The sequence below is a fragment of the Bombyx mandarina genome, chromosome 18 (genome assembly GCF_030267445.1).
Source record: "Bombyx mandarina strain Sakado chromosome 18, ASM3026744v2".
Taxonomy (NCBI): Eukaryota; Metazoa; Arthropoda; class Insecta; order Lepidoptera; family Bombycidae; genus Bombyx; species Bombyx mandarina.
Genome location: NC_143224.1, coordinates 4,569,570 through 4,594,491, shown reverse-complemented (window position 1 = coordinate 4,594,491; position 24,922 = coordinate 4,569,570). Strand labels below are relative to the sequence as shown.

The following is a 24,922-nucleotide window of genomic DNA, read 5'->3' as shown; positions in this document are numbered from 1 at the left end:
TGAGATATAAGTTCTAAGGTCTCAGACATATAGTAACAACGGCTGCCCCACTCTTCAAAGCGAAACGCATTACTGCTTCACGGCAGAAATCGGACCCCGCCTACCCGCGCGGAATCACAAGAGGTCCACCAGTAAAAAAGGAAAACATCAATTATTACTAAACGAATTTATTTTTTTCATTGATGCCCTTTATAATTATTAACGATAATATATTACTGTTCTATTTTCAGTGGCTATTAAGCAATTATTAGGCAATTATTAATTATTAGGCAATAAAGCCAAATCAGTCGACAAAGTTTGCCTGGCATTATTAATTAGGGACGAGGATAACAACTTTTCCCAGCCAAGATGGGTAAACAAACTTACCTCTTTTTTTGGTCGGATAAAAATCGCCGGACCACAGCCAACGCGTTGAGGAGTGTTTTAAAATCTGCTTTCGCGGAAAAACTTGCGTCACCATCAGCTGAGGCGAAACAGATAGAGGCAAGGTGATACCTTTGACGTGTAGCCCATCTCTCGATTTACCTTACCTCCAAGGGACACCGACGAGCCGGATATCAGAAGCAGTGTGCTTAGTGCGAGTTTATTAACGTTCTCGATAGCGTTAAAGTTAACCCAATTTTGTATGCAGTTGGAACAGCGCCCCTAGCGGCAAACGTACGCAAACGAGCACATTCCATACAAATATGAGCTAACTTTAACGCTATCGTGAACGTTAAAAAGCTCGCACTAAGCACACAGACCTATAAATGCATCGAACGTAAAAGCTTACGTAAACGAGAACAACTTCATCCATAAATGAATAGCACACGTGTCATAAAAATCAAAATTGCAAAATTTATTTTGAGTGTTTAATGACAATTTGAGATAACACAATATGGACTTACTTACCTTTAATCTTAAGAGTGAAATTTCCGTTTCCAAGCCTTGCTCCTCTATGCTCAAAAAACCGAACAAGACAGTGGAACACAGCCGTGGGCGCTTAGAATAACCCTTAAAATATGAAATAGCGCGTTATAAATTTAATGTTTAGCCAAACAAATAGGTAGGTAGTGGCTTGGCTCTGCCCCTGGCATTGCTGACGTCTATGAGCAACGGTAACCACTCACCATCAGGTGGGCCGTCAGCCTGCAAGGCCGATAAACAAAAAAAATTGTCTTAGCCTTATTTGCCTTCATCAGAAATAAAAGAGTGGTTCTTTCATCGAGTCGCACAAAGCTGGACATTTCAGTCACTTGAAATGTGTTTACAGCCACTCATTAACAAAATATTAAGAAAGCTGCTCGTTAAGGTTGAAATAATAACAAAATTTTAACAAAAAAATAATAGAAATTTATTAATAATTTATAAATAGTTGTATTTACATTAGTTTTATCACTGCGATGAAATAATTACATTATTGTCAGTATACAGTTTAGTTAGGTAACTTTTATAAATTCGCCTAAAAATTGACTAAGCCGATATCCGCAAATTGTTTTAGTTAAAACACTCCGAAATCGTTAATACTGTCGTCACTCAAACCATTCAAAGAGAAACCAAAACCAATACTCGTACAACTGACTCGGCGGTGCAGTTGTTAACGCTCCTGACAATTGCGCCGAGGGTCCTGGGTTCGATTCTCACATCGGACAAACATTCGTGTGATGAACAATTTTGTTTGCTCTTTGTCTGGGTGTTTATTAGACTAACTTTGTTTTGTCTGGGTGTTTATTAGACTAATTTTGTTTTGTCTGGGTGTTTATTAGACCAAATTTGTTAGAGGACGTACCACTAGCAGATCGTCGCCACATGTGGTATCAACAAGATGGCTGCCCATCGCATTATGCAGTGCAAGTAAGAGATTTCCTTGACCAGGAATATCCGGAAAGGTGGATTGGACGTTCAAGCCAGCGTTTCGTGGCCAGCCCGTTCCCCAGATTTAAATCCCCTGGATTTTTTTTATTGGGGCGTTCTCGAAGAAAAAGTTTATTCAAAGCCCATTGACAGCTCATTTTTTTCTGATTTTTCCCATGATGGTTACAATCAATCCTGTCATTCCGTTTCGGCTTGACGCTGAGTTCTGGGACACCCTGTATATGCATGTCGGAGACGGTTATTTAGTTTGGTAGCAAAACGAAACGCGACACGATTCCCGAGAGATGGCAGCACGATCGTAATGTAGTCGGAACTCTGCTAACATCGTGCTACGACAGAGCCTAGCCGATGGAGGCGCGTAGACGCCATCACACTTACCTACCAGCCTTCTAGAAGAGCGGTGTCTCCGTCCTAACAACTGTCATTCGTTTTCGTTTGCTAGCGTCAAGATAAGATTTCTAAATTATTCTAAGATAACAAGCGTGATTTGTGTACTCAATATTTCTCTTAACTCAATCACCCTATTCGCCCCTATGATATTTGACGACGGTGTTAATAATGCGGTTTTTCCGATATGCATATATTTAAACGTATATAAGTACGCATGTCAGACTTTGGTACCCATAACACAGGGGAGTCCTAATTTGGGGCCGTATTTATGTGCGTCATTTGTTCCCAGTTATTAGTTATTATTACTACACAATGCCTCCATAGAAACACAACTAAAATTACTTTTATGGTTTTAATCGCACGTTTATTATTTTCGTTTTATTTTATTAGCCGACCATAAAAACGATTACCTTTAAGTATTCGAGATGTCTGAAAAAAACAAACGCGAGATAAAACCTTTAAAGTAGCTTTAATTACGTATACGAACCGCGAAAACCGAACCGAACATTCTAGACGTCACAAATAGTTCAAATAAATAATTTATATTTCATTCAATCATTCATTCATTCATTCATTCATCACATGACAATTATAGTTCTCGTAACACACAAGCGAATCGAAAAATGTATAATCTATTTTAATATCGAGTATCATCATTCATCATTCGTTCATCTATGAGTCGAACCATTCGTTCAGATGCCTACACAAATTATAAGCACACTGCATTTAATTTGCCCTTATTATGCTAATAACATTATATTCTAAGTTAGGACTATGGGGGATACAGGTAAAGAGCACCGTCTTGTATAGGGCACAAGTTGAAAAAGTTTCCACATGTAAGAAGCAAGTTATTTTCGGAAGACTCACCGATATAGCGCTAGTGTAGGAAGTGGAAATGATGTGAATATATCAGTTTTAAACAGTGTGCTTATTGTAAGTTTTTAAGGTTCTCGATAGCGTAAAAGTTAAATCAAATTTGTATGATGTTGGAACTTTTGCCTACGTTTTACGCTAGGGGCGCTGTTATCGCGAGTTTTTTAACGTTCTCGATAGCGTAAAAGTTAACTCAAATTTGTATGATGTTGGAACGTTTGCCTATGTTTGTCGCTAGAGACGTTGTTCCAACTGCATACAATTTTGAGTTAACTTTTACGCTATCGAGAACGTTAAAAACTCGCGATAAGCACACAGAGTGAAGTGTGATCGTTGATGGCGCTGTATTTTTTATCTTTCCACTCGATACAATAGCGCCAATTTTGTTGGCCGCCTTTTAACAGACACCTTTTAATTATTATTTTTTTATTGCTTAGATGGGTGGAGGAGTTCACATCCCACCTGGTGTTAAGTGGTTACTGGAGCCCATAGACATCTACAACGTAGATGCGCCACCCACCTTGAAATATAAGTTATAAGGTCTCAGTATAGTTACAATATACTGAGATGCTGCTCCTTACTTCTACACTCCATGGTTAGGGCATAATAATAGGCATATTTTTGCAGACCGTACAACAGATTCAATCGCTAAGCCTCGAGCACTTTAAAACTAATTCGTTGTCAATTCGAGCTGATAATCAATTTAGGACTTTATTCGAACATACGATTGAGTTCAAATTTCGGACACTCGCCGTTGTCCCAGATGGGCCATTAGGAGTCTCAACAAATGTGCCGTCATACAATGTATTTATATTTAAATTTCTAAATTCGTACTATTTAAAAACATGTACTATATAATACCCATCTTTAATTATTGATACAATTTAAGTTTATTTTCCTTTACTTATAGTCGATTTTCCTTTGATTTAAAACAACGTTATGATCCCGCTAGTGTTGTAACTAAAACAAAACGTACCCAAGTCTAGTCTTTGGTAACGACTTGAACTATAGTCTTTATTATACGATTCCCCTTTTCGTAGTGCAACAAATTCAATGAGGGATCGTTTATTTTCTCTTCTAGAAGATTTATTAGTTCGACTCGAATCGTTTTCAGCATTTCCGCGACCTGACAACAAATAAATCATGAAAGATAAATCACGTACGGTCAAAGACTCCTTTTACTGTGTAAACAATAAATCTGTTCGTCAAAAATGTTTGCTCAAGGTGAGAATCGAACCCACGAACCTCGGGATAAGGGGTAAGTAATAAGTGTTGTACACTTGGAAACAGTTGTTGGATTTGAGTTACGATAATCCCGATACGTTTACTCATTAATTATTATTAGTGATATTGTAAGCGTCATTCAATGCAGTAAATTTTAATAACCAGTTAAAACTATAATTGATTTTGGAATGTAATGAGATTGTACTAAATGAAGTGAGATTAGTGAACACAGTGGGTGTGTTGGATGCAATAAATTAATATTTCTTTAGAACTTTTTAGAAACAATTTAAGATGCCATTTTTTGCCTATTACTTGGTTGTACCTAAGGAAATATTAATCGAACAAAACAAATCCACATGACACGACAATTTCATTTCATTCCGTTCCATGTGTCCGTACAAAATACTTGGCTGTATGCGCTAAGTTCCCTTTGGTTTTCCAATAGATGAACGATTAAACGAAATAATAATAATTCAATGTTACTCTATCACACAACTGTCAAATTTCGTGACAAAACATTTACTGGTGGTAGGACTTCTTGTGAGTCCGCACCGGTAGGTACCACCACCCCGCCTATTTCTACCGTGAAGCAGTAATGCGTTTAGGCTTGAAGGGTGGGGCAGCCGTTGTAACTATACTGAGACCTTAGAACATATATACCAAGGTGGGTGGCGCATTGACGTTATAGATGTCTATGGGCTCCAGTAACCACTGAAGACTAGGTGGGCCGTGAGCTGGTCCACACATCAAAGCAATAAAAAAAACAAAAAATCAGAAGGATATCGAGAGAGATATGTTATACAAACCTCGTGTTTTTCAACTTGAAACATGATCCAGCCATCTTCTAGGGACACTATGAAGGTACCGTTGTGAAGTTCGATCCCAAGACTACATCCTGGAAACAAAAAATTGGCTATAAACTTTTTTTATTACTTTGTGCAAGTATTAGGGTTACCGCTTTAAGGGTTTATCGGAACCCATAGACATCATGACATGAATGCCCTCAACCATTTTGAGGCTTGAGGTCGAAGTCTCAATTGTATAACGCATGACCCACCCTTTAGACTTTTTTATATTACATAAATGTTCACGAGTAACTGATGAAGAAGAAACAGTAGCATAACAAACAAGAAATTACTACCGCAATACCTATTACAATGAGACTTCAATCTCTACTCCGCTGGTGGAAAGCTTATCACGAAGATTTTCGGTAGGCAGCGGCTCGGCTCTGCCCCTAGCATTGCTGAAGACCATGGGCGACGGTAACCACTCACCATCAGGTGGCCCGTATGATCGGCTGCCTACAAGGCAATAAAAAAAAAAGAAGAGAACCTCAAGCTCGTCTGCCCATCTGAATCAATAGTGGACTCACCAGAAAACAGCACCAAAGGTAGTAGAGGCACCATAGAGCACTCCCGTATGAAGACCCTCGATGTCTTCACCTTCTCCTGATAGACTAAGTAAGGGCTCGCGAAGTACCCGACTGTAGAATTGACCGACGAAGGGTGTAGGGCCACAAAACCGTCGGATTTCGTTTTGAACTTCAACTCCTCCGGGTTCGGCTGGCGCGGTATGGCGCCACCGGCTTGCATGTGGAAGGACTTCTCCGGCGTCAGGACCTGTAAAGATATGATTATCTCTATATAAATGATTTTACAGCCTTTAAACAACTGAGGACACGAGTGGATGAAGAAGTTAAGTAGCATTTTTAAGATTTTTCAGTTTTTACATTGAGTAAAGGTGTTATGTGCCTACAAACCATATTAGACCTTAAAATTACTGGTTTAAAGGCTTTTTTTTTGAAATCGCATGTGATGAAGGAGTTATGTCCGAAGAAAAAAGTACAAGTAACAAAAGTTTGTAGTCCGTTTTCTCATGTCACTCATGTCTTTCTTCCGGGTCGTCATTACGATCTCACCTTCACTCTAGCGCTTGTCGTCAAGCGTTCGAAAGAGAGGTAAGAATCCTCTTAGCAAGTAATTTCTTTTACTATTAACATTTTTAAAACACGATGGCTGTATGAGACTTTTACACTCCCATGTTCCCATTCGTGGCTGATTCTTTGGTGGAGATTGTTTGGAGTTTTGACCAATAGTCTTTTCCATAGTTGTTATTTCAAGAGCCAACTGAGGACTCCTTTTGAAACATGTTTATGGCTTCTTACGGCAGTTCATGGCGCTTAGAGAGTGAGCTATGGACTTTCATGTAGTGGAGGTGACCTCTGCTCCGTGTTCGTCTACGGGTCTATGAAGCAGCAGGATATTCGTCATACCCCTAAAAAATCTACTCTCACTCCCTTACCATTTCTGATGGCAGTTATCGCAAAGTTTATAGTATATTTATAGCTACTTACTTTCACCACGTTCGGATACAAGGCTGCGCACAAAATGGCCGCTAATAACTTATCATTGTTACCGTTTGTATTGAGCTGAAACAACAATACATACTTTTGTTACTATCAGGCAATCAGACATCAATAAGAAAACTGACAAAACGAAATATCACACAATAATTTTAACAGCTTTTAGCTTATTTCAATTGATATGAATCACAATGGATGACGTCATATGTGGTTAATTGCTGTGTTAGTGTTAGTTTAAAGTTATATCGTTAATTATTTTGCCCCGGGTGAGGTTACATGACTGGCTCGCTATCTGGAGTGCTGTTTGATGATTTTATAACCACTTTTATTTTATTGTAAGTAAGTTTGGGTGTAAATGGGTTCCATGACTCAACATGACAACTACAAGGTAGAAATACACCGGATAGTAGTACAGCCATCTGTGTGAGCTCTGAACATATCCTACTGCCAATAAATACGATCAAAATGTACTTAGTGTCCATTCTCCAGTGACTACCCTAACTGCCTATTATGGCACCTGCAGGAAAACATAGGTCTCTACTGTAAGCCCAAAACTAAGACAATATAAGTTTTACGCACAATTCTGACAATTCTACGATAATTAAGTAATCGAGTAAGGAGAAGCGTATTTTCTATGCTTTCTGTATAGGCACTAGTCGTGCAGGATAATCCCGGAGAAAGTTATTAGAGGAGGTCACGACCCTCAGCATTGAGGATTATCGAGGCAAGGAGGAGGAGTATAGGCAGCACCGACCTCGTCTCCGGTCAAACTGGCGACGGAATCCTTTCGCATTTTCTTCCTGAGAGCCGGCATGTCGGGCACGAATCCTATAGACGCCAACAAGCCCAAAAGTTGGTGTTTGATGTCGGCCAACATCAAAAGAGTTTTGTGCGACAAGAAGTTCTCGTTTGCGAACACCAAGGCTGCGTAGGTACTCGATTTCATGGCCTGTTGCCATTTCTAAAAAAAAAAAAACCAACATTATTCTTAATGTAATAAAAATTCACTGTAATTCAATTAACCTGCATGTTATTGTTATAGGAACCAAACAACACATTCGACAAGCAAACTTTACGAGTTTAGTTATTAGTTGTGGCTAAATATAGAATACTAGCCGTACTCGCCCGCTTTGCTGGTCATTTAAACATTATTTAACATTATTATTTATTGTCATTATTATTAGAGAGTCCAACACTCATATAAATATTAGCCTATCCATCAAGTACGTGTATTTTCTACATGGATACCAAGTTTGAAGTCAATCGGATGTATGGTTCAATAGTTATAACGGAACATCCATAAAAACCACTGTAGATTTACATATTAGAATATATTATGTAGCGGTAGTAAATATGCCGCACTTTAAATAGTTATTGATATTTCTGAACTTGAGATTTCAGTGAAATTAAAAAGATGTTTACTTTTGAAAAACAAGTTGGCGTGTATTCTGAATCAGTAATCGTACAGTTTTATAGAATCGTGGGGTCAGGGAACAATATTCTACAGATACAATAATTTCAAGGATCGACATCCTCAGCATGGTAGATGCGTGAACACTATATGTAATGAGTGTTGGTCAGCTTGACGCCAAGAAAGATTTTCGTGTAAGCTCGTTTTATTTACAATCATTACATCTTGTTTGGTAATTCCAACGTTTCAAAAATTTTAAACTACCCTATTAATTTATTTTAAATTGTTGTATTGTCCCCCCTATTATATTTCCTTTATCGGTTACTTATGCATATTGTTTTCTAACTGCTCATATTGTGTAATTACTATCCTCCAACATCCAGAAACAATCTAGAAATTATGATGACATTTAAATAAATATTTTTTTTCTTATTTTGCATTAGTCCAAAAAAACGCACCCTGTATGCTTTCAATGTAGTTAATTGATCGCTGTTTGAGCACGCGAATTCTCTCCTTTTAGCATCCGCTTCTCCCTGGGAAAGAAAGCACAAAAACTCGTATATACATCGTACATTGTAAATTTGTTAATTTTTTAATTAAAATTTTAACCAATCGACATCGACGTTTAGGTTATTTGTTATGCTACTTATTTCTAAAAAAATCATTCTACCCACCTCCTGCCTGAATATATATTAGATTATATAGTACGTAATAGGTACTATCATCTTATTTTGAACTAAACATTCTAATGTACACTTATCGGTAATAACCATATATCTGGATCAGATTGAGTGCATTTACAATTAGGCCCTGTCGTTCTGCCTCGACGCTGTTATGCGTTCCGATTTATAGAAAATATAATAAAATTGTTATTATAAAACACAACTAAAATTTCCACCTCATTACAACTGTTTAACACCGAGTGAGTACTGACTATAAATTAAAATCTAATTTATATCTTGCTAATCCAAAGTCATTCTACGGATTACCTCATTCGAAACCGCCAGCCGTAAGCCAGTGAACTAATTCGACATCGGCTAAGGTTGTGCCAACCCTTCTTAGTCATATAATATGTAGGTATAAAATGTAAAGTATTAAAAAAAACAAAAATCCACCAACCTTCTTACCAAAGGGCGCAACGAAAGGACTTTTATGGCTCAAAAACGCAGCCATAGTCAACGCTGAGTCGACACAACAGAATATAGCACCGAACAACATAAGCTTTCCGATCCGGACATCCACCGGTAGGGCTGCCAAGTGTTTCCCGAGCGCGGTCAGAACGAAAGCCTTGTCTAAAGCTCCGACATCTTGTAAACGACAGAGAGCGCCATCTACATTCTGCTTCATGGGCGGTTCTATAGTTTTACCTATGAAAAAAAATATATATATATATTATATATTATGAATATATAGGAATATATTATGAATGGGTGGTTTGAACAAATAGGTTTTCTGACTTATAATTAGATGTTTCTTAACGTAGAGCGTTCAGGAATGCCCGCGTTGATACAATATTTACAGTGTAAGCACGTATTTACTGTAACTATTGTGTTTAAAATACTTATCTTCTGTCCTTTTATCTCATATCTCTACGACTTAGAGCATCGTTAAAGTAAAGCAATAAAAAGGTAACTGCGTTCTTCATAAAAATATCACTTAGGGTTATTACTCAAAATGTAGCTTAATAAATTTTTTTAATGCTTATATATGTGGACGAGCTTAGAGCCCACCTGGTGTTAAATGGTTACTGGAGCCCATCCACATCCACAACGCAAATACGCCACCCATCCTAAGATATAAGTTCTAAGGTCTCAGTATAGTTACAACGGCTGCCCCACCCTTCAAACCGAAACGCATTACTGCTTCACGACAGAAATACGCAGGGTGGTGGTACCCACCTGCGCGGACTCACAAAAGGTCCTACAACCAGTAAGGTTTCATTAGTTTAGATTAGCAAAGAAGTTAGTCAAATAAAATTTAATAAATGTAAGCTTCTAGTGCTTAAAATGTAAACTAGATGGCGTTATAATAAAAAAAAAATGAATCTAACCTAAGACTTCATAGGTGCTCATGTCTTTGAACAGCGGCAGTATCTTTATTTTCAATACCAGCTGCTCTAGCGGCACCCTGTGTATCTCCGGTACGGGCTGCTCCAACAAGTGGTGGTGGTATCTGTGAGACGTGTACAGATGCACGCAAACTCCGGGCATGACGCGTCCAGCGCGACCTTTCCGCTGTTTCGCATTAGCTCTCGACACCCACACCAGGTCTAACGATTCCATGTTGCGATTCGAATCGAACCTGCAAAAATTATATGTTAATACCTATGTTGGCAAACAATGATCATGAAATTAGAGGCAATTTTTTTAGTAAATACATATATTACTTTCGGACACCATCATTGTCAGAGAAAATTTATTTAAGCCTTTAAATATGGCCACAGTATTAAATATATGTTAAAAATTTTAACAGTACAGATAGAACGTGGAGGTCGATTAACAAAGTTTCAGCTCTTCGAATTGCAATTGGATAAAATATATTTAACAGATTAATACATTGTAAAATTAAAATTTCATTATTATGATCTTATAATTAGAGTCTAGAGGTCGATATTTCAATGACAACAAAAACTACACTAGAACCTGTGGTATATGGATATGTTCCTAATGCTCCCACCTTCAGATTTCGATAAATGCAATTTGCACTTACCTCTTTTCCTTCATCCGTCCGCAGTCCACGACGAACACACAGTCGTCGATAGTCACCGACGTCTCAGCGATGTTCGTGGACAGTACAATTTTCCTGACGCCCTCCCGCGGTTTCTTGAACACTTGAGCTTGTTCCTCGCTTGATAAAGTCGAATGTAGCGGAACTAACATGTATTTACCTGTTCTGAAAACAAATACTTTATTTAGAAAAATGTTTTCATGATTTATGAGTTATTTAATGAAGTTTCAGAGATACGTTATAGGTATCACAGCTTTAGAATTGGAATGGCTTAACTAAAAAAATAATAAGAAAATTCGTTTTATACTCTGAACCTCTTATAAATATGTTCATTCACATAATATTAGTTTATATAATATTAAATTTTTAAACTTAAAAATGATATTTAAATTATAGTTACAAAAGAACAAAGCAAACTTTCCGTCTCTTTTAAATCAGGCGCGTACTTTGAACTTTAAGGTATTCCCTTTAAGACTTAAAGTATTAAAATCAAAACTGAAAAATGTCAATTCTTTAATTACGTTTTTAATGTGAACGAAAAAACAAGAATTTCTAATGAAGAAAGGTGCGATATATACACCAAGTTCTACTGTACCACGTTTAAACTAGAACGTACGTAGAAAGTTCGATAATTTTTAGCGTCTCATTGCGACTGAAAATTTTGAGGGGAACTGGCCAAAAGGACGAGGTCCCAAGCAAAGCTCTGCATCAGGCCAGTACAGTATTCTTAGTAATGAAGGAATGACTGAAGGAAACAGTGGTGATAGAGGAAATAGTATGTCTAGGAGTTAAAAAACTCATAAGATCCAATTTGGAGAGTGGAATCTCCATCAATATCATGTCTGAACATTTATTATTTTTCTATTACTTTCTACCATTCAGTCAGCGCTATATAATAGATCCTGTACCATATTTAAAATATCTCAAGCACATTTAGAAACTGCTTGTGCTAATTGTGCTACTTTCTAGTTGTGTAAACTTAAATTATCAAGTACTTACTTCGGACTGAATGTGTGGCTATCAACGAGCTGATCGTATAGAGACATAATCTCTTGAATCCCAGGTAGAAATATTAGTATAGCGCCCTCTCTTGGCCATTTGTGGTCACCATTTACTATGTAATTAAGTACATGTTCGACTAATTCTGAATTTATCTGCAACATGAAAAACATTTTAGAGACTATAATTACTTTTATAATAATATTGTACAATACAGTTAAAATTAATTGTCCACCGTTCTATTTATTTCTGTATTAAAGAATGCGTTATAATTGGGACTTGAATATCAAGTGTCAAGTTGAATGGAGGCATTCATATGGTGATGTCTAAGGGCTCTAGTGAAAACTTAACAAGCGGCCGAGCCTTCTTTAGTCATAAAAACAGGCAAATAATTTATGAGGATCTGAAATAGATCGAAAAATAGAACACCCTGTAGCTGAACCTCAAACATGAAGTAAACAGAACAGTCAATGTATTCGCATTTTCACAATTTCACTCGAAGCCTACCTTCTCAGTGTCCATGAGGTACATATTCTTGCACGTTATTTTGGAGCATTTCGGATATCTCGCTATCATTTGTCCTATAGTCAGATTTTCATCACGTATCGACAGTTTAGGGGCTTCGGTCGAATCGGCTCTTACGTCGCAAGTTTCCAATTCAGTTTCCAGATCTATTCGCCTCTCTTTATCACCTTCAAGTTCATATTGTCAATTTAAAATAACCAATTATTGAGTACCACTTCTAAATATAAAATGTTAATGTATTCAACGGAGAACATAGTATGTTTTTGTACGTGGATCGTTTAATTATATTACGAGTAATACCTAATTGAAGTTACATTTATTCATTAAGCATTGAAGATGATGTCATTAATATGATTAATACACTTAAATTCTTGATTAACATGTTAACACAAAATGTTTATGCGAGTATTAGTAAATTCCTAAAGAGAATGTTCGGAGTATATACTATTATTTTCCAAAACATTAATTATAATAAATTATGTTCTTTCGTAGACTTACCCTTTTTAACTTTACGAGAGTACTGTCCATTCTCCTCTAACACATAATTCGTCATATCCATAATTTCTTCTAAGAAGAATTGTTCAACAGGGAATGTCCTACCTAGAAAAAATGTGGTAAGTAACTTTTTTTGTATTAAAGCTGAACTCACAAGATGATCGTGGTTACGACGGCCTGTAGACATAGGTAATATCAGGGACGTAGCCAATCTTTTCCCGATAACGTTTCCAATGCTCGTTGGACGTTGTGATAGCACTCAGACAAATAAAGTGGATGGGAGTTCACTGCAGTCCTGGACGGTGCAATAAAATATGTCTAATAGCAACAATAGTATCTCGAATACACCACCGCTAAATGCATACATTCAAGGCGGTAAAAAAGTGGTAGGGTGTTAAAAAATAAAAAGCTTCCTGGCACATGTTTTGTTTTCTAAGTCTTTTTTTTTTGCACTGGGTCTAACATTTGAAAAGCTTTTTTTATAGTTAATTTTGTATACACTCTTGTTAAACTTTATTGTAAATCAGTAAAATAGCTTGGCTCGACAGATCAACATTTGTATTCTTTGTCAGCCTTAGTCCCCCAACGTTTTGACTAAAACAATCCAATCCTAAACCACAGATTATATCACAGGCCTGCCCATCTATCAATCTAATCAATTAGGTCTCACCTGGAATCTCTAATACTGGAACATTTCCAAAGTAATCCGAGAACAGATCAGCATTCAGTGTTGCACTCATCAATATTACGTTCAGGTCCTTCCGGACTTTGACCAGATCTCTTAATATTAACAAAAGAAAGTCACTCTCTTCGGATCTCTCGTGCACTTCGTCGACTAAGATATGTGTTACTGACTTCAACTGAGGATCGTATTCTAACCTACGGAGCAGGATCCCGGTAGTACAGAATGTTAGGCGAGTTTTTGAAGAAATTTTGCTCTCCAGTCGAATCTGAAATATAAGTATTACATTAAAACAATTTATGAAAAAAAAAATCGGTTGTCTGTAAAGTCGGTTTACTGACGATAGTTGAACGTGACAACTTCATAAGGAAATACGCCTCAGAGCGAGGTAACGCCGCATGAGTCTTGTTTTTTCGTGCGTGCAGCCGGCTCCATCGAATTATAAGACGTTGTCACGTCAAAACTGTGATATTCGCTTCAATTATAAGTTTTTCTATGCTACCACAAATATACTATTTTAATGAAACATTCGTGTGAGATATCATATTCGTTAGTAGTATATTGCACATAGTATTTGAGATTTAAAAGGGGAGCTTAGAAACATCTCGTTGGCTTGTTTGTACACCTACATATTAGGGTAGTGACGACGTAACTTAAGCAATAATGAGCTACATTCTTATATTCTTAAAGCTGATAAAATATGGATGGGCATTAGGCGTTAATAAATTGAGACGTGACTAGTTAGGTCGGAAGGCAGCGGCTTGGCTCTGCCCCTGGCATTCCTGACGTCCATGAGCGACGGTAACCATTCACCATTAGATGGGCCGTATGTTCCTTTGCCTATACGGCGATAAAAGATTATAAATACCAGAACAGCCATTTTGAAAGATTATATTTTATTCTTAAATTCTATCTTAAGTTAATAAATTAATGTTTCAAGTCAAATTATGTTTAGGTAAAGTTACCGCGTAATGTACGACCAGACGGGTAAGTATACAATTTAATTGAGACTACGGCCACATGTCTCCGATAACTTAACACCAGGTGGGTCGTAACTCGTTCACCAATGCAAACAATAAAACAATTATATTTTAAAATAACGTAAGAATATTAGTGGAATAAAAGAAAGAAACTGCTTCTTGGATCTTTTGAGTCAAAAAATATGGAAGTCTTTAAACAGAACATTGTACACCCATAGGCAATGTATACTCATGCAATACATAACAAAATGAATACTTGTCGCTTTACGTTGAATATTGTGGGCACTATGAAGCGAAGAGCTTTCATTTCAGGCAGAAGACATGATAATGCAGGGCAGCTTATTACCAATTATTGTACATTGCATAGTTTTTTTTTTAATTATCCATATCAAATCAATTCATCAGCTATAAACAGATAAACTGATGCAACTGACAAGTGGAAAAGTCACCAGCCCAATGAAAAATTCCCTCGATTTATTTACAGTTGAAATCTTTGACCCAGTATTACAACACTGGGCGGCCTAAGATTTCATTCAAAATGTTTTTTTTTTATATTTTCGTACCTGATATCCTACAACTTGGCCAGTTTTCTCCACGCGTTCATCAGCAACCCTGTCTGCCACACCAATAGCAGATATTCTTCTCGGTTGAGTACAGATTATCTCGACATGTTCAGGACCGTCTTTGGAGAAATTATTCAACCAGTCATCCAGTATGTACTGAGGTACTTGTGTGCTTTTACCACAACCAGTCTCACCGCTGATCACTACTATCTGAGGATGGAAAGCTGCATTAAATGAATTATATATTAATTTCACATTTCATAATTTTAGGTATGCCTTATCATATTTATTTAACTAGGAGTAACAAAAACTGGATCTGTGACAGCTTGCTTCAGTATCAACATAATGTATTTACTTGTCCATAAAACATGTTGTTGAATAATGATGTACCCACAGTGGCAACAAGTATGAAATCTAAGTTTTAATATTCAATTTGATTTCTAAGCACTACTGTCAAATGCATATCAATTATTTGTGTGCGAAAGATTGTAGTTGAATGAATTGCATAGTATCACTGACGCTTTTTTTAGAAATTGTTTTTTTTTTCAAATTTTTCTTCATTTTTTTTCCATTTAAATACATATTTTGATAAAATAATATAAATTATAGCTTTTTTAATAATAATAATATATCACTATGTCTTCCACTGTATAAAAAGATAATTGAAGTTTTTATAAAGATGTTGAATACTAACCTGTGATTTTTTCAAAGCATTCAATATATCATTCTTCTTCTGCCAAGCAGGCAATTTTCTTCTATCTGACATCATTTTGTTGTACCTATTATTTTCCCTCTTTTCTAACCATCTCTTAGCTATTTCTTTATTTTCTCTCAAAACTTCTTCAAAATTTATGTTATTCCTTATGTCTTTGATAACACCTTTTTTGTAATGACTTGGTTTAACTTCATTTTTACCTTCATCCTCTATTAATTGTGGAAATAGAGCTTCTGAAGGTTCTAAAAATGATCTTGTATCAAATTTTATAAAATTTATGATATCTTCTTCATTTTGTAACAATTCCACAATGGAATATATACTTGGTACTCCATCTTGTGCAAGAATTTTCGCCTCGTCTACAAGTCTACATGTTATTTTTAAACAAGTTAAATCAGGTATGGTATCAGTACGGTTTTCTGTTTTGAAAAACAATAATGGGGGTTGATAAGGATACAGTGTGTCTTTCGGAAACCTTACTTCTAATTCATAAGTAATTTTCTGAGTTCCAGCGTTTTCTGTATCAGGCTGAGTTTTCTCTGTATTAATTTCATGCGAAAACTTACATTTATCACCAAATCTACAGTGTCCCTTTAAAATAAGTTTACACATCTCTTTTGGTTTCCCTTTATTATTGTAATTTATGTTTGTTTTCTTTTTCGGTGCATCAACTTTATTTGCATATAGCTTTGTTAAGTAGTCTAGATCTAATTTCACAACCCATACATCTGCATCTTTCGTTTTGAAACTGGTGTCATATATTGATTCTAATACTGCTTTTTCATCCATTCTCATCTCTTCTAACTCTGAATTTGAGAGGGCGTTTTCCGGTTTATCCTCTGGGTCTATCTTAAAATATTTATAAAATAAAATCTCTAGGGACTTTTCTACACTTTCTGCTGCTATCTCTAAGGCTTCTGAACAATGTGCTTTATGGAAGTGGTATCTGGAGTGTGAAATTTCAATTGCTTAAAATTAACTATTTATAGCAGAGCCTAATATAGACTTGTATGTCTTATCATCTTCACTATTGGTGCTGATTATCAATTATATAGGCAGCGGCTTGACAGTGAACCAGTATTGCTAATTTCTATGATTAACAGCTACCACCGTCATCAAATAGATTTTATGGATAGCAATAATTACATTCAATTACTTACTTTTCTAATTTTGATAGAGCAAAAGATCTAAGTCTAGCTTCTGAGCTCTGTATATCAGGTTTCATGTTAAGAGAATAGTCACATCCTCCTTGGACAACTAAATTGCCTCTTTCCATCCAATACCTGTTTCCCAGATTTGAACCTTTATCCTGAAAATATTTTTTTTACATTATGCATGTATAATAATGGCCATAATGAAAATTTTAAAAAAATATGTAAGTTCCAACTTGCACACAATGCAGGGAACAATATGAGCTTTTAAACAATCCTTTTAAGAGCATTCATGAAAATAAACATCTACAAATACACTCAAATACTAAACAATCAGTTTACTTAAATATTTCGTGTGAAGTGCTTTATGAAATACCCATTCTCTCATACCTTGTAAAGACTAGCACTGCCCAATTTGAATTCAGAACCATGGATATACCTCAATGTATCTAATATTATTTTCTGTGAGTCCGGATTCAAACGAATCGTTTGCATTTCAACTTTGAGAGTCGGGTGTGATTCTTCTTTGGGCTCATCTTTGACTTTTCTATGGAGAAACGTATTTTAATTTTTAAAAACATGTTGCTAAATGGTACAAAATGTCACCAACCAAAGTTACCTGATGCGGGCGTCTACAGGCTCTCTTAAGAAAAAGTCTTCAGCTAATTGTTTACTTTGATTATCCATGTTGCGATGTAAATAAAATATCGGTCTAAATATAAATGTATCTAATTTATGGGTCTGGCGAGAGGTTTATCGAAAATTTCAAACCTTCTATTGAGTCATAATACAACTTGCGGCTTTACGTCATATCTGTCAAGTGTCATTTATCACGTGGTAACTAGCAATGGAATCCTAAATGTTCAAATCGATTCCATCGATTTTAAAACCACGCGCTGATTCTCGTTTATTTCCATGGATTAATTTGTATTTTTATAAGTGTCCTATTAATTACACTAATTTTGCAAATAAGCACACGCCCCAGATATTGATAAGCTAATTATCGGAACCCATAGAAATTACAACGTAGCTGCAACTACCCAGTACCCATCTTGGTGGACTTGGTTAAGATTCTTTAATTGTTTTATGAATGATTTTTTTTTACAATTTCATCATCGTTAAGTTTTTAATCCGATTTTTTTATATACCTATTCAGTTATACAGTGATTCAATCTACTACATAGATACTAAATTCAGATTAGAAGGATTCAGAGGTTCATAGGTCCAGAAGATCTGAAAAAACCATAATATTTTTAAGTTTTTTTTTTCGGGCAGGATTCCAAACTCATACAATGTGACCACGTCTAGGAAGTGCGCGGGATATATCGGATTTGACTGAAAGTCGAGCACAGTATTGGAGAAGGTATATTGATTATTTTTGAGACTTCCTTCTAGATATATCTAGATCAGTATTTCCCAACCTTTTTTGTGTCATGCCCCACTCTAACATTTCTAAAATTTTTATGCCTATTTTTACTATATTTTATTATATTTTAAAAAACATTAAAAAAAATGATTTTTTCACATAAGAAACATAAATGATAGGTTTTAGGAAGAACTCACTATGCAATTGTTATCAGAACACAGTAAGTAATATTTCAAATAATATAATAAAAAACTGAAATTAAAATTCAAAATAATCTTAATACAGATTTTCTATATTAATTTAGTGCGATTGGCCCCCTTAATTATCATATTGCCCCCTTGTGGGGCGTGGGGCCCACGTTGGGAAACACCAATCTAGACCATTTGTTAATTTGGATGCCTAATTTTGTTTACAAACCCTTTCATAGATTTTAAAACTGTCAGCATATAGCAAACAATTTGAACGTCACTAATTCATGAATGAGTACAAAGAAAAGGAGTGCCCTGCATATATTAAACACTGTACAACAGAAGTAAAGGTGTGCAACTTGGATTGTAATGTTGTTAAGATTGTAAATTGCTTGCAAAGTGCTTGCAAATAGAAATTATCGTGTCAAAATATAAAAAAATTACGTCTATTTTTTATATTTTTTTCGTGTTTGCATATTTCTGCTGATATCTTCGAATAAATAAAGTATCTATGTTTGGACAACAAGTTTGCTTTAACATCAATGACACCGATTCTCAAATATTTAATCTGATTATGTCACATACAATTTAAAACGATAGATAGATACTTATATTTATTTCGATGCCTTCAAATCACAATAAAAGACCATGAAAACAACAAAAAAATCGTAAATTAAATGTGACGATCTAAATAAATAACGTTGTTATAAATTGTGTAGTTAATTTGTACCTATTACATTAAATTGTTGATGCTAGGAATCGTGAACATGTCATGGTTCTGAGTGTAGGCTAAGAGTTTATTTTCCTATTCTAGACTAAATCTCATTATAATGTACTTTTTCTCAATATTGGTAGTTTACTTATACAATAAAGTATATTAAGAAACTTACGAATTCTTCATGACATAAATAGGGATAATGGTGTTGATGCATAATATTTTCCACCATAATTTCAGGGAGTTTACTAAGTACTGCATCCATTTGACTCCGAAACGGGACGCGCCGTTCGGATTCTGTTAGTAGGTATTCTCGATTTCACAGATCCTCGGAAACCTCTTGGTCTACGGAGGACGGCTCCTTGTATTTCGTTTGTAATTTTTCATGGTGACAGCTCTAAAAGAATAATGTAGATAACATCGTCATGTATTTAAACTTCCACCGCACATTACGGAGCAGTTTTATTTTTCTTACAACATCGAATCATTACGCTCATCGAAAATATATACATACGTATAATATATAATATGCAGCACGAGTGATCACTGACCATTGCCACTGGGTTCGTTTAGGTGACCCGTATGTACATCTGCTTACGTAATGCATAAAAAAATGCGCAAAATTATACATTGTTTGGATTCAATTTTAATACATTATTTATACAGAGTGGTATAAATTAGACGTCTTGTATTTACGTTTTTCAGAAAATGTATTTATAATTGTATCGTCACAAAGAGAAAATTAAATTCATAGTAGACTTTTCTAAACCAATAAACTATTTTTAGTGATAAAAACAAAAAATAAATCCATGAAGCCTTCGCTCACATATAGTTTAACTATGTATGAATAGTGAGTAGATAGCTTATTTTTTTTTTGCTAGGATTATTGTTAGGAAATTATTTCAAGTTGATCCCGTGAGCTCAACTAGACGTCCGAGAATGCCTAGAATAGGCCCTTAGGCTACCAGCGAATAGGCAGGGATATATAAAGTTTACACCTCCCACCAGTATATCTATCACCTTTTTTGCCGATAAACAGGCTCAGCCTGGACAGACCTGCACTAAGAAATGTATTCATTGATGTGAATGTCGTTCGTGAACACATTAGCTACAAAATCATACAGAACAATTGCGAGTACACCGACTGTCTTAAGTCAAGGACGCTTCTTAATCTTAAGTACAAGTGAACTGTAACTTTCAATGCTGCGCCTACAACAGATCCAGTCAACAGCTTTACAAATGTTTGTCTGTATCACTACATAGTATAAAACAAAATCGTTTTCTCTGTCCCTATATCCCTATGTATGCTTAAATCTTTAAAACTACGCAACCGATTTTGATGCGGTTTTTTTAATAGATAAAGTGATTGAAGAGGAAGGTTTATATGTATAATAACATCAATTAAATAGTGGAGAAATCAATAATAAATTACAGTTTCCGAAGCGAGGCGAGGGCGGGTAGCTAGTACTAAATAAATTACTAGCTCTCGGTCTACTTCAGTTGTAATTACTTAGATTTGCAATGTCATCGAAGCGCTAAATAGTCGCAGCCGCGTACGATCACACGTGAAACGAGTGTTTGAGTGTTAATGTACCGATACTTACCAATTTAACAACTTAATCAAACCGCTAATTTGTCAAGGAAGACATCTGGTTTTCGTCGCTTCGTCTCTTTTGAATACCTTGTTCATTATGAGAAAGGTCAATTCCGAAGTGTACATTTTATTTATTTATTTTGAAGTTTATGGTGGTAGCTATTATTTAAAAAGAAATTAACACTTCAATCACACTTCTGTTCGCAGTAGCATTCAGTGTCAATACAGATTGTATTCCCATTTTATACCATACTAAATAGGATCTTTGGGATTGTTGATAGTCTAGATTTCAAGATTCATTTTGTAACTCAAGGTCCAAGTTTTTACGAGGCTTTCGGTTCTCTCTGTATTTGATACTGCATATTCCATAGATATTGCTGTGACTTTTGATATGACCGGGCCATTTCCATTTTACTACCAAACTACTGACTACCAAAGCAGAATCTATCCAAACTATATAGCTCAATACGGAAACCCATAGAACGAATGTAGAAGCTTTTACGTCCTTACTGATGGTATAGTGTTTTATAAGCCCGGACCGGCAGGCATCCATCGTCTTGCCCAACTTTACAGCCATGCAGTTCTGCGTTCCGATTTGAAGAGTGAGACAGTCGTAATACAATTAAATGGAGACTTCGAACACCGACAGGTAGACCGCGAGCTCGTTCACACGTCCAAAAAAAAATGTATCCCACCAGCTGAGATGACAACTTACCTTCATACTGCGCTCACTAAGCAACATACTTTCTTCAAACATCATTTGAAAATAGACCCAAGGCAAAGGCAGTGGCACATATATACTTCTGGCATTCCTGATGTTTTTGGATGTCGTATAAAGGTATATTATCAAATGAGCTCTATGTTTGTCTGTTCAACTATGGCACTTTCACTGACGTCTTTTCATTACCGAAACAGAAATTCCAGTATTCTAATTTTAATTCTTCATTTGTTTAGCTCGTTCATTTTTTCTGGCCTACAAATAAATGGTACCGTAAAATGGGAATAAGACGGAGATCACAATGGTTCCGGTAGTTTCAATTTTCATTTCTAATGGATTAAGATATAGCTTATTAAAAAATAATCATAAAATGTTACAAAAACTCACTTGTCCCTATTCACTCAGGCGTTGAGGTGAATCGGGTCGCTTAAGAGGTTAATAGAGTTTTTCGCTAGGGCTGGCATTATTTAGTTGTTAGACAGGTACCTAACTTTAGGTAATTAATGTTTTTAATATCTTTAATGAATTACAAAACTTTAATGATTAAATTAAACTATTTAATATTCTTAAACACTAAATAAAAGTCATTTGTAGTTCAACAAAGCGAAATCTCTAACAACTCAACAAAAGTATTGTGACATCCCAGATTTGTCCCTATTCTACTCCCCAATCTGCTGTATCAAAGTTTGTCCACACAAAGTAGGGAATAAAAAGTTCAATTAAAATCTCTCAAACACATTCACGTATACCATTGTTTCATTTTATTGCAATTTACAGTTTCCGCTACGTAAATATGCTATTAAACTTGAATAAACTAAAATAAACCGTGAAATCAAAACATTTATTTCGTAATAAACCTTGTTTCTATGATCAAAGCCTATGAATTAAAAAAAAGGATCCGTGCACTCATTAAGCATTCACGACATTAGCTTTGGAAAACTGTATAATACATACATGAATGCAAACTTACTCCGATATTGTCTTTGGATTGACGAGCTGAATGCTAATTTGTCGAAAGATAGGAAACTGTTGCAAGTACAATTAATGTTGAGGTCAAGGCGATTTCAATCTTGGCGAGGAAACGTCTTGTTGTGCCGGGTTGCCTTCTTGTCTCAGGGCAAATATACAAAAAAAAAGAAGAAAAGTTCTAAAATAACTATGTTGTTACGCAATTCATTGGTTTTAATCATATTTTAAAAAAAAAACCAACACTTTTATCCAAATAAAAGTTCAGCAATCAGATGAAAACTTTTGCTTACATCAGAATATCACGCAGTTTCTTTATTTAACAAGATTTTAGTCTCATAAGCGAAATAAATAAAAAAAACCCCGGAAGATTCAAAAAAATATTTTTTACTCATATAACAGTATAATATGTAACAATAAAAATAGCTGGTAATGTTATAGTATTATTACTTTATCAGGAGTAAAACACACAATTTTTTTACTCTCTCGTTCAAGGCCAACATAAATAGTATAAATTGGTTCATAAACAAAAAGACTTGCCTAAATATTCTATTATGAAACAATAAGGGCGATCGCGATACAGTAGCATAACTATAAACAAACAATACGAGTGTAAAATGATTTCATGGGACAGAATTATCTTAACCTAGCCTTTCAACAAAGTGGATTTCAAATAGTTAATTTTAATTTCACAGTTTGACAGCACTGACAAATGAAAGTTTATGAATGAAGACTTAACTCTGTACACAAATGAAAAAAAAGAAGAATTAGATAGTTGCCTAGCAGGATACGAGGTTCATCTCGCGGAAAATTGCCCGTGGACATCGCCAATGCTAAGAATGTAATCGTGCGTAAAATTTTCAATTTAGTTTGAATAACGATACACTGTTATGCTCAGAAATCTGTATTTTAGGAGCATAATGAATAAATTATGAGTTTCATAAAAAAAGTGTGACTTTAAAAAAGATGGTTCACTTTTTTGCTCTATTGCCTGTAGGTACTTTAAATCCTGTCCGTTCATAAATATGGATCAAATTGTATTTGTAAAAAGATTCCTTCAAATATAACTTAACTAGTACCTAATAATTATTCATATTAATTGAGAATCATATTTGTGGCTTATTACAAACATGACACAAGCGAAAATGCTAGTTTGGGGCTAAATAATATTTAATTTATAATTGCACGTAACAAAACATTCAACGCATCAATATGACGTGTTTGATTTTTGATACATTTTATTGCAAACTAGTGAATCCCGAACACGCGGCTATGACTACTGCTGGGTATATGTAAGACTCACATAATTATGTACGTTGTTAAGTGGTAAATGACATACGTGATTTAGAACATACCAGAAACTTTTCTTTCAATGCTCACAATAGCCTCAGTACGAACATACGAATACGCCCGAACTTACAAACAAACCAAACGCAATATTTTCATTTTCAGTATTATTTGTTTAAATGAAATTTGTTTCACAATGAAATGTACCAATAGGAACGAAGAGTTTGCTAAATGATAGTGACCCTTACTTACGATAACCATTAAATAATGAGTAAATTTTCCAATCTTAAATAAGATTTAACATTTATACTATGATTAGCTGACCCGGCAGACTTCGTAGCGCCTCAATCGATAAATAAAAGACCTAAAGTTTTGTATAAGATAAACTTAAAACAAACAAAAGGAATCCGTCCGACGGGGGACACATCAAAAACAAAATTGTTATTTTTATTTAATTCCCAGCATTTTCATATTTATCTACCTTTTAAACCTTCTATGGACTTCCACAAATAATTCAAGATTAAAATTAGCCAAATCGGTTCTGCCGTTCTCGAGTTTTAGCGAGACTAACGAACAGAAATTCATTTTTATATTTATATAATGATATTGGGTACTCCAGAATAAATAAACAATAAAAGACTTAATTGCGTTTTCTGTTATGTGTATAATGAGAAAACAACATTTAAAGCCCTTAATTTAATAAAATTATTATATTAACAAACTGAACTTTCTTTTTACTTAATGTCAAACTTCACTGAATGACATTTAAGAAAAATCCTTTTTATAAAACTAAAGAGTTTTAGACTATGAAGGTTTTTCTTTACATCTCCCCCCCTTAGGGAAACAATTACGTGTAATTGTTCATGTAGGAACTGATACTGGAGATAATTTTGTAATGTGATAGAGGTTCGATTCCATTTTTTTGTGTCCGATATCAACTAAATATATTGAATTTGAAATCTTTTTTAGAATTTTGAAGGGTCCAATTCTCAATTCATCCATTTTTTTCCTATTTAATCGATTTCCATTTTCTACATAAACTTGGTCTCCAACTTTCAGTTCACATTCTTTTCTATTAATATCAAATGCTTTTTTGTTATAATTGTGAGATTTAACTGTATTCTCAAAAGCTAATTT

The 24,922-nt window shown here is 35.1% G+C and overlaps 1 protein-coding gene across 1 annotated transcript; it reads right to left on the bottom strand.

Annotated features, from left to right (window-relative positions):
• Positions 1-1,309: 1,309 nt before the first annotated feature.
• LOC114246349 (putative ATP-dependent RNA helicase DHX57) lies at positions 1,310-17,778 on the bottom strand. Its single transcript, XM_089734746.1, has 18 exons — positions 17,571-17,778; positions 17,342-17,498; positions 16,961-17,109; positions 15,780-16,746; positions 15,086-15,295; positions 13,531-13,810; positions 12,864-12,965; positions 12,348-12,532; positions 11,841-11,995; positions 10,824-11,006; positions 10,165-10,415; positions 9,234-9,481; positions 8,573-8,647; positions 7,458-7,664; positions 6,695-6,769; positions 5,714-5,960; positions 5,148-5,236; positions 1,310-4,243 (listed from the first exon to the last, which is right to left on the bottom strand). Exons 1-18 carry the CDS (start codon positions 17,636-17,638, stop codon positions 4,100-4,102), a joined length of 3,792 nt encoding a protein of 1,263 aa, XP_089590872.1. The 5' UTR covers positions 17,639-17,778; the 3' UTR covers positions 1,310-4,099.
• Between the last annotated feature and the right edge of the window lie 7,144 nt (positions 17,779-24,922).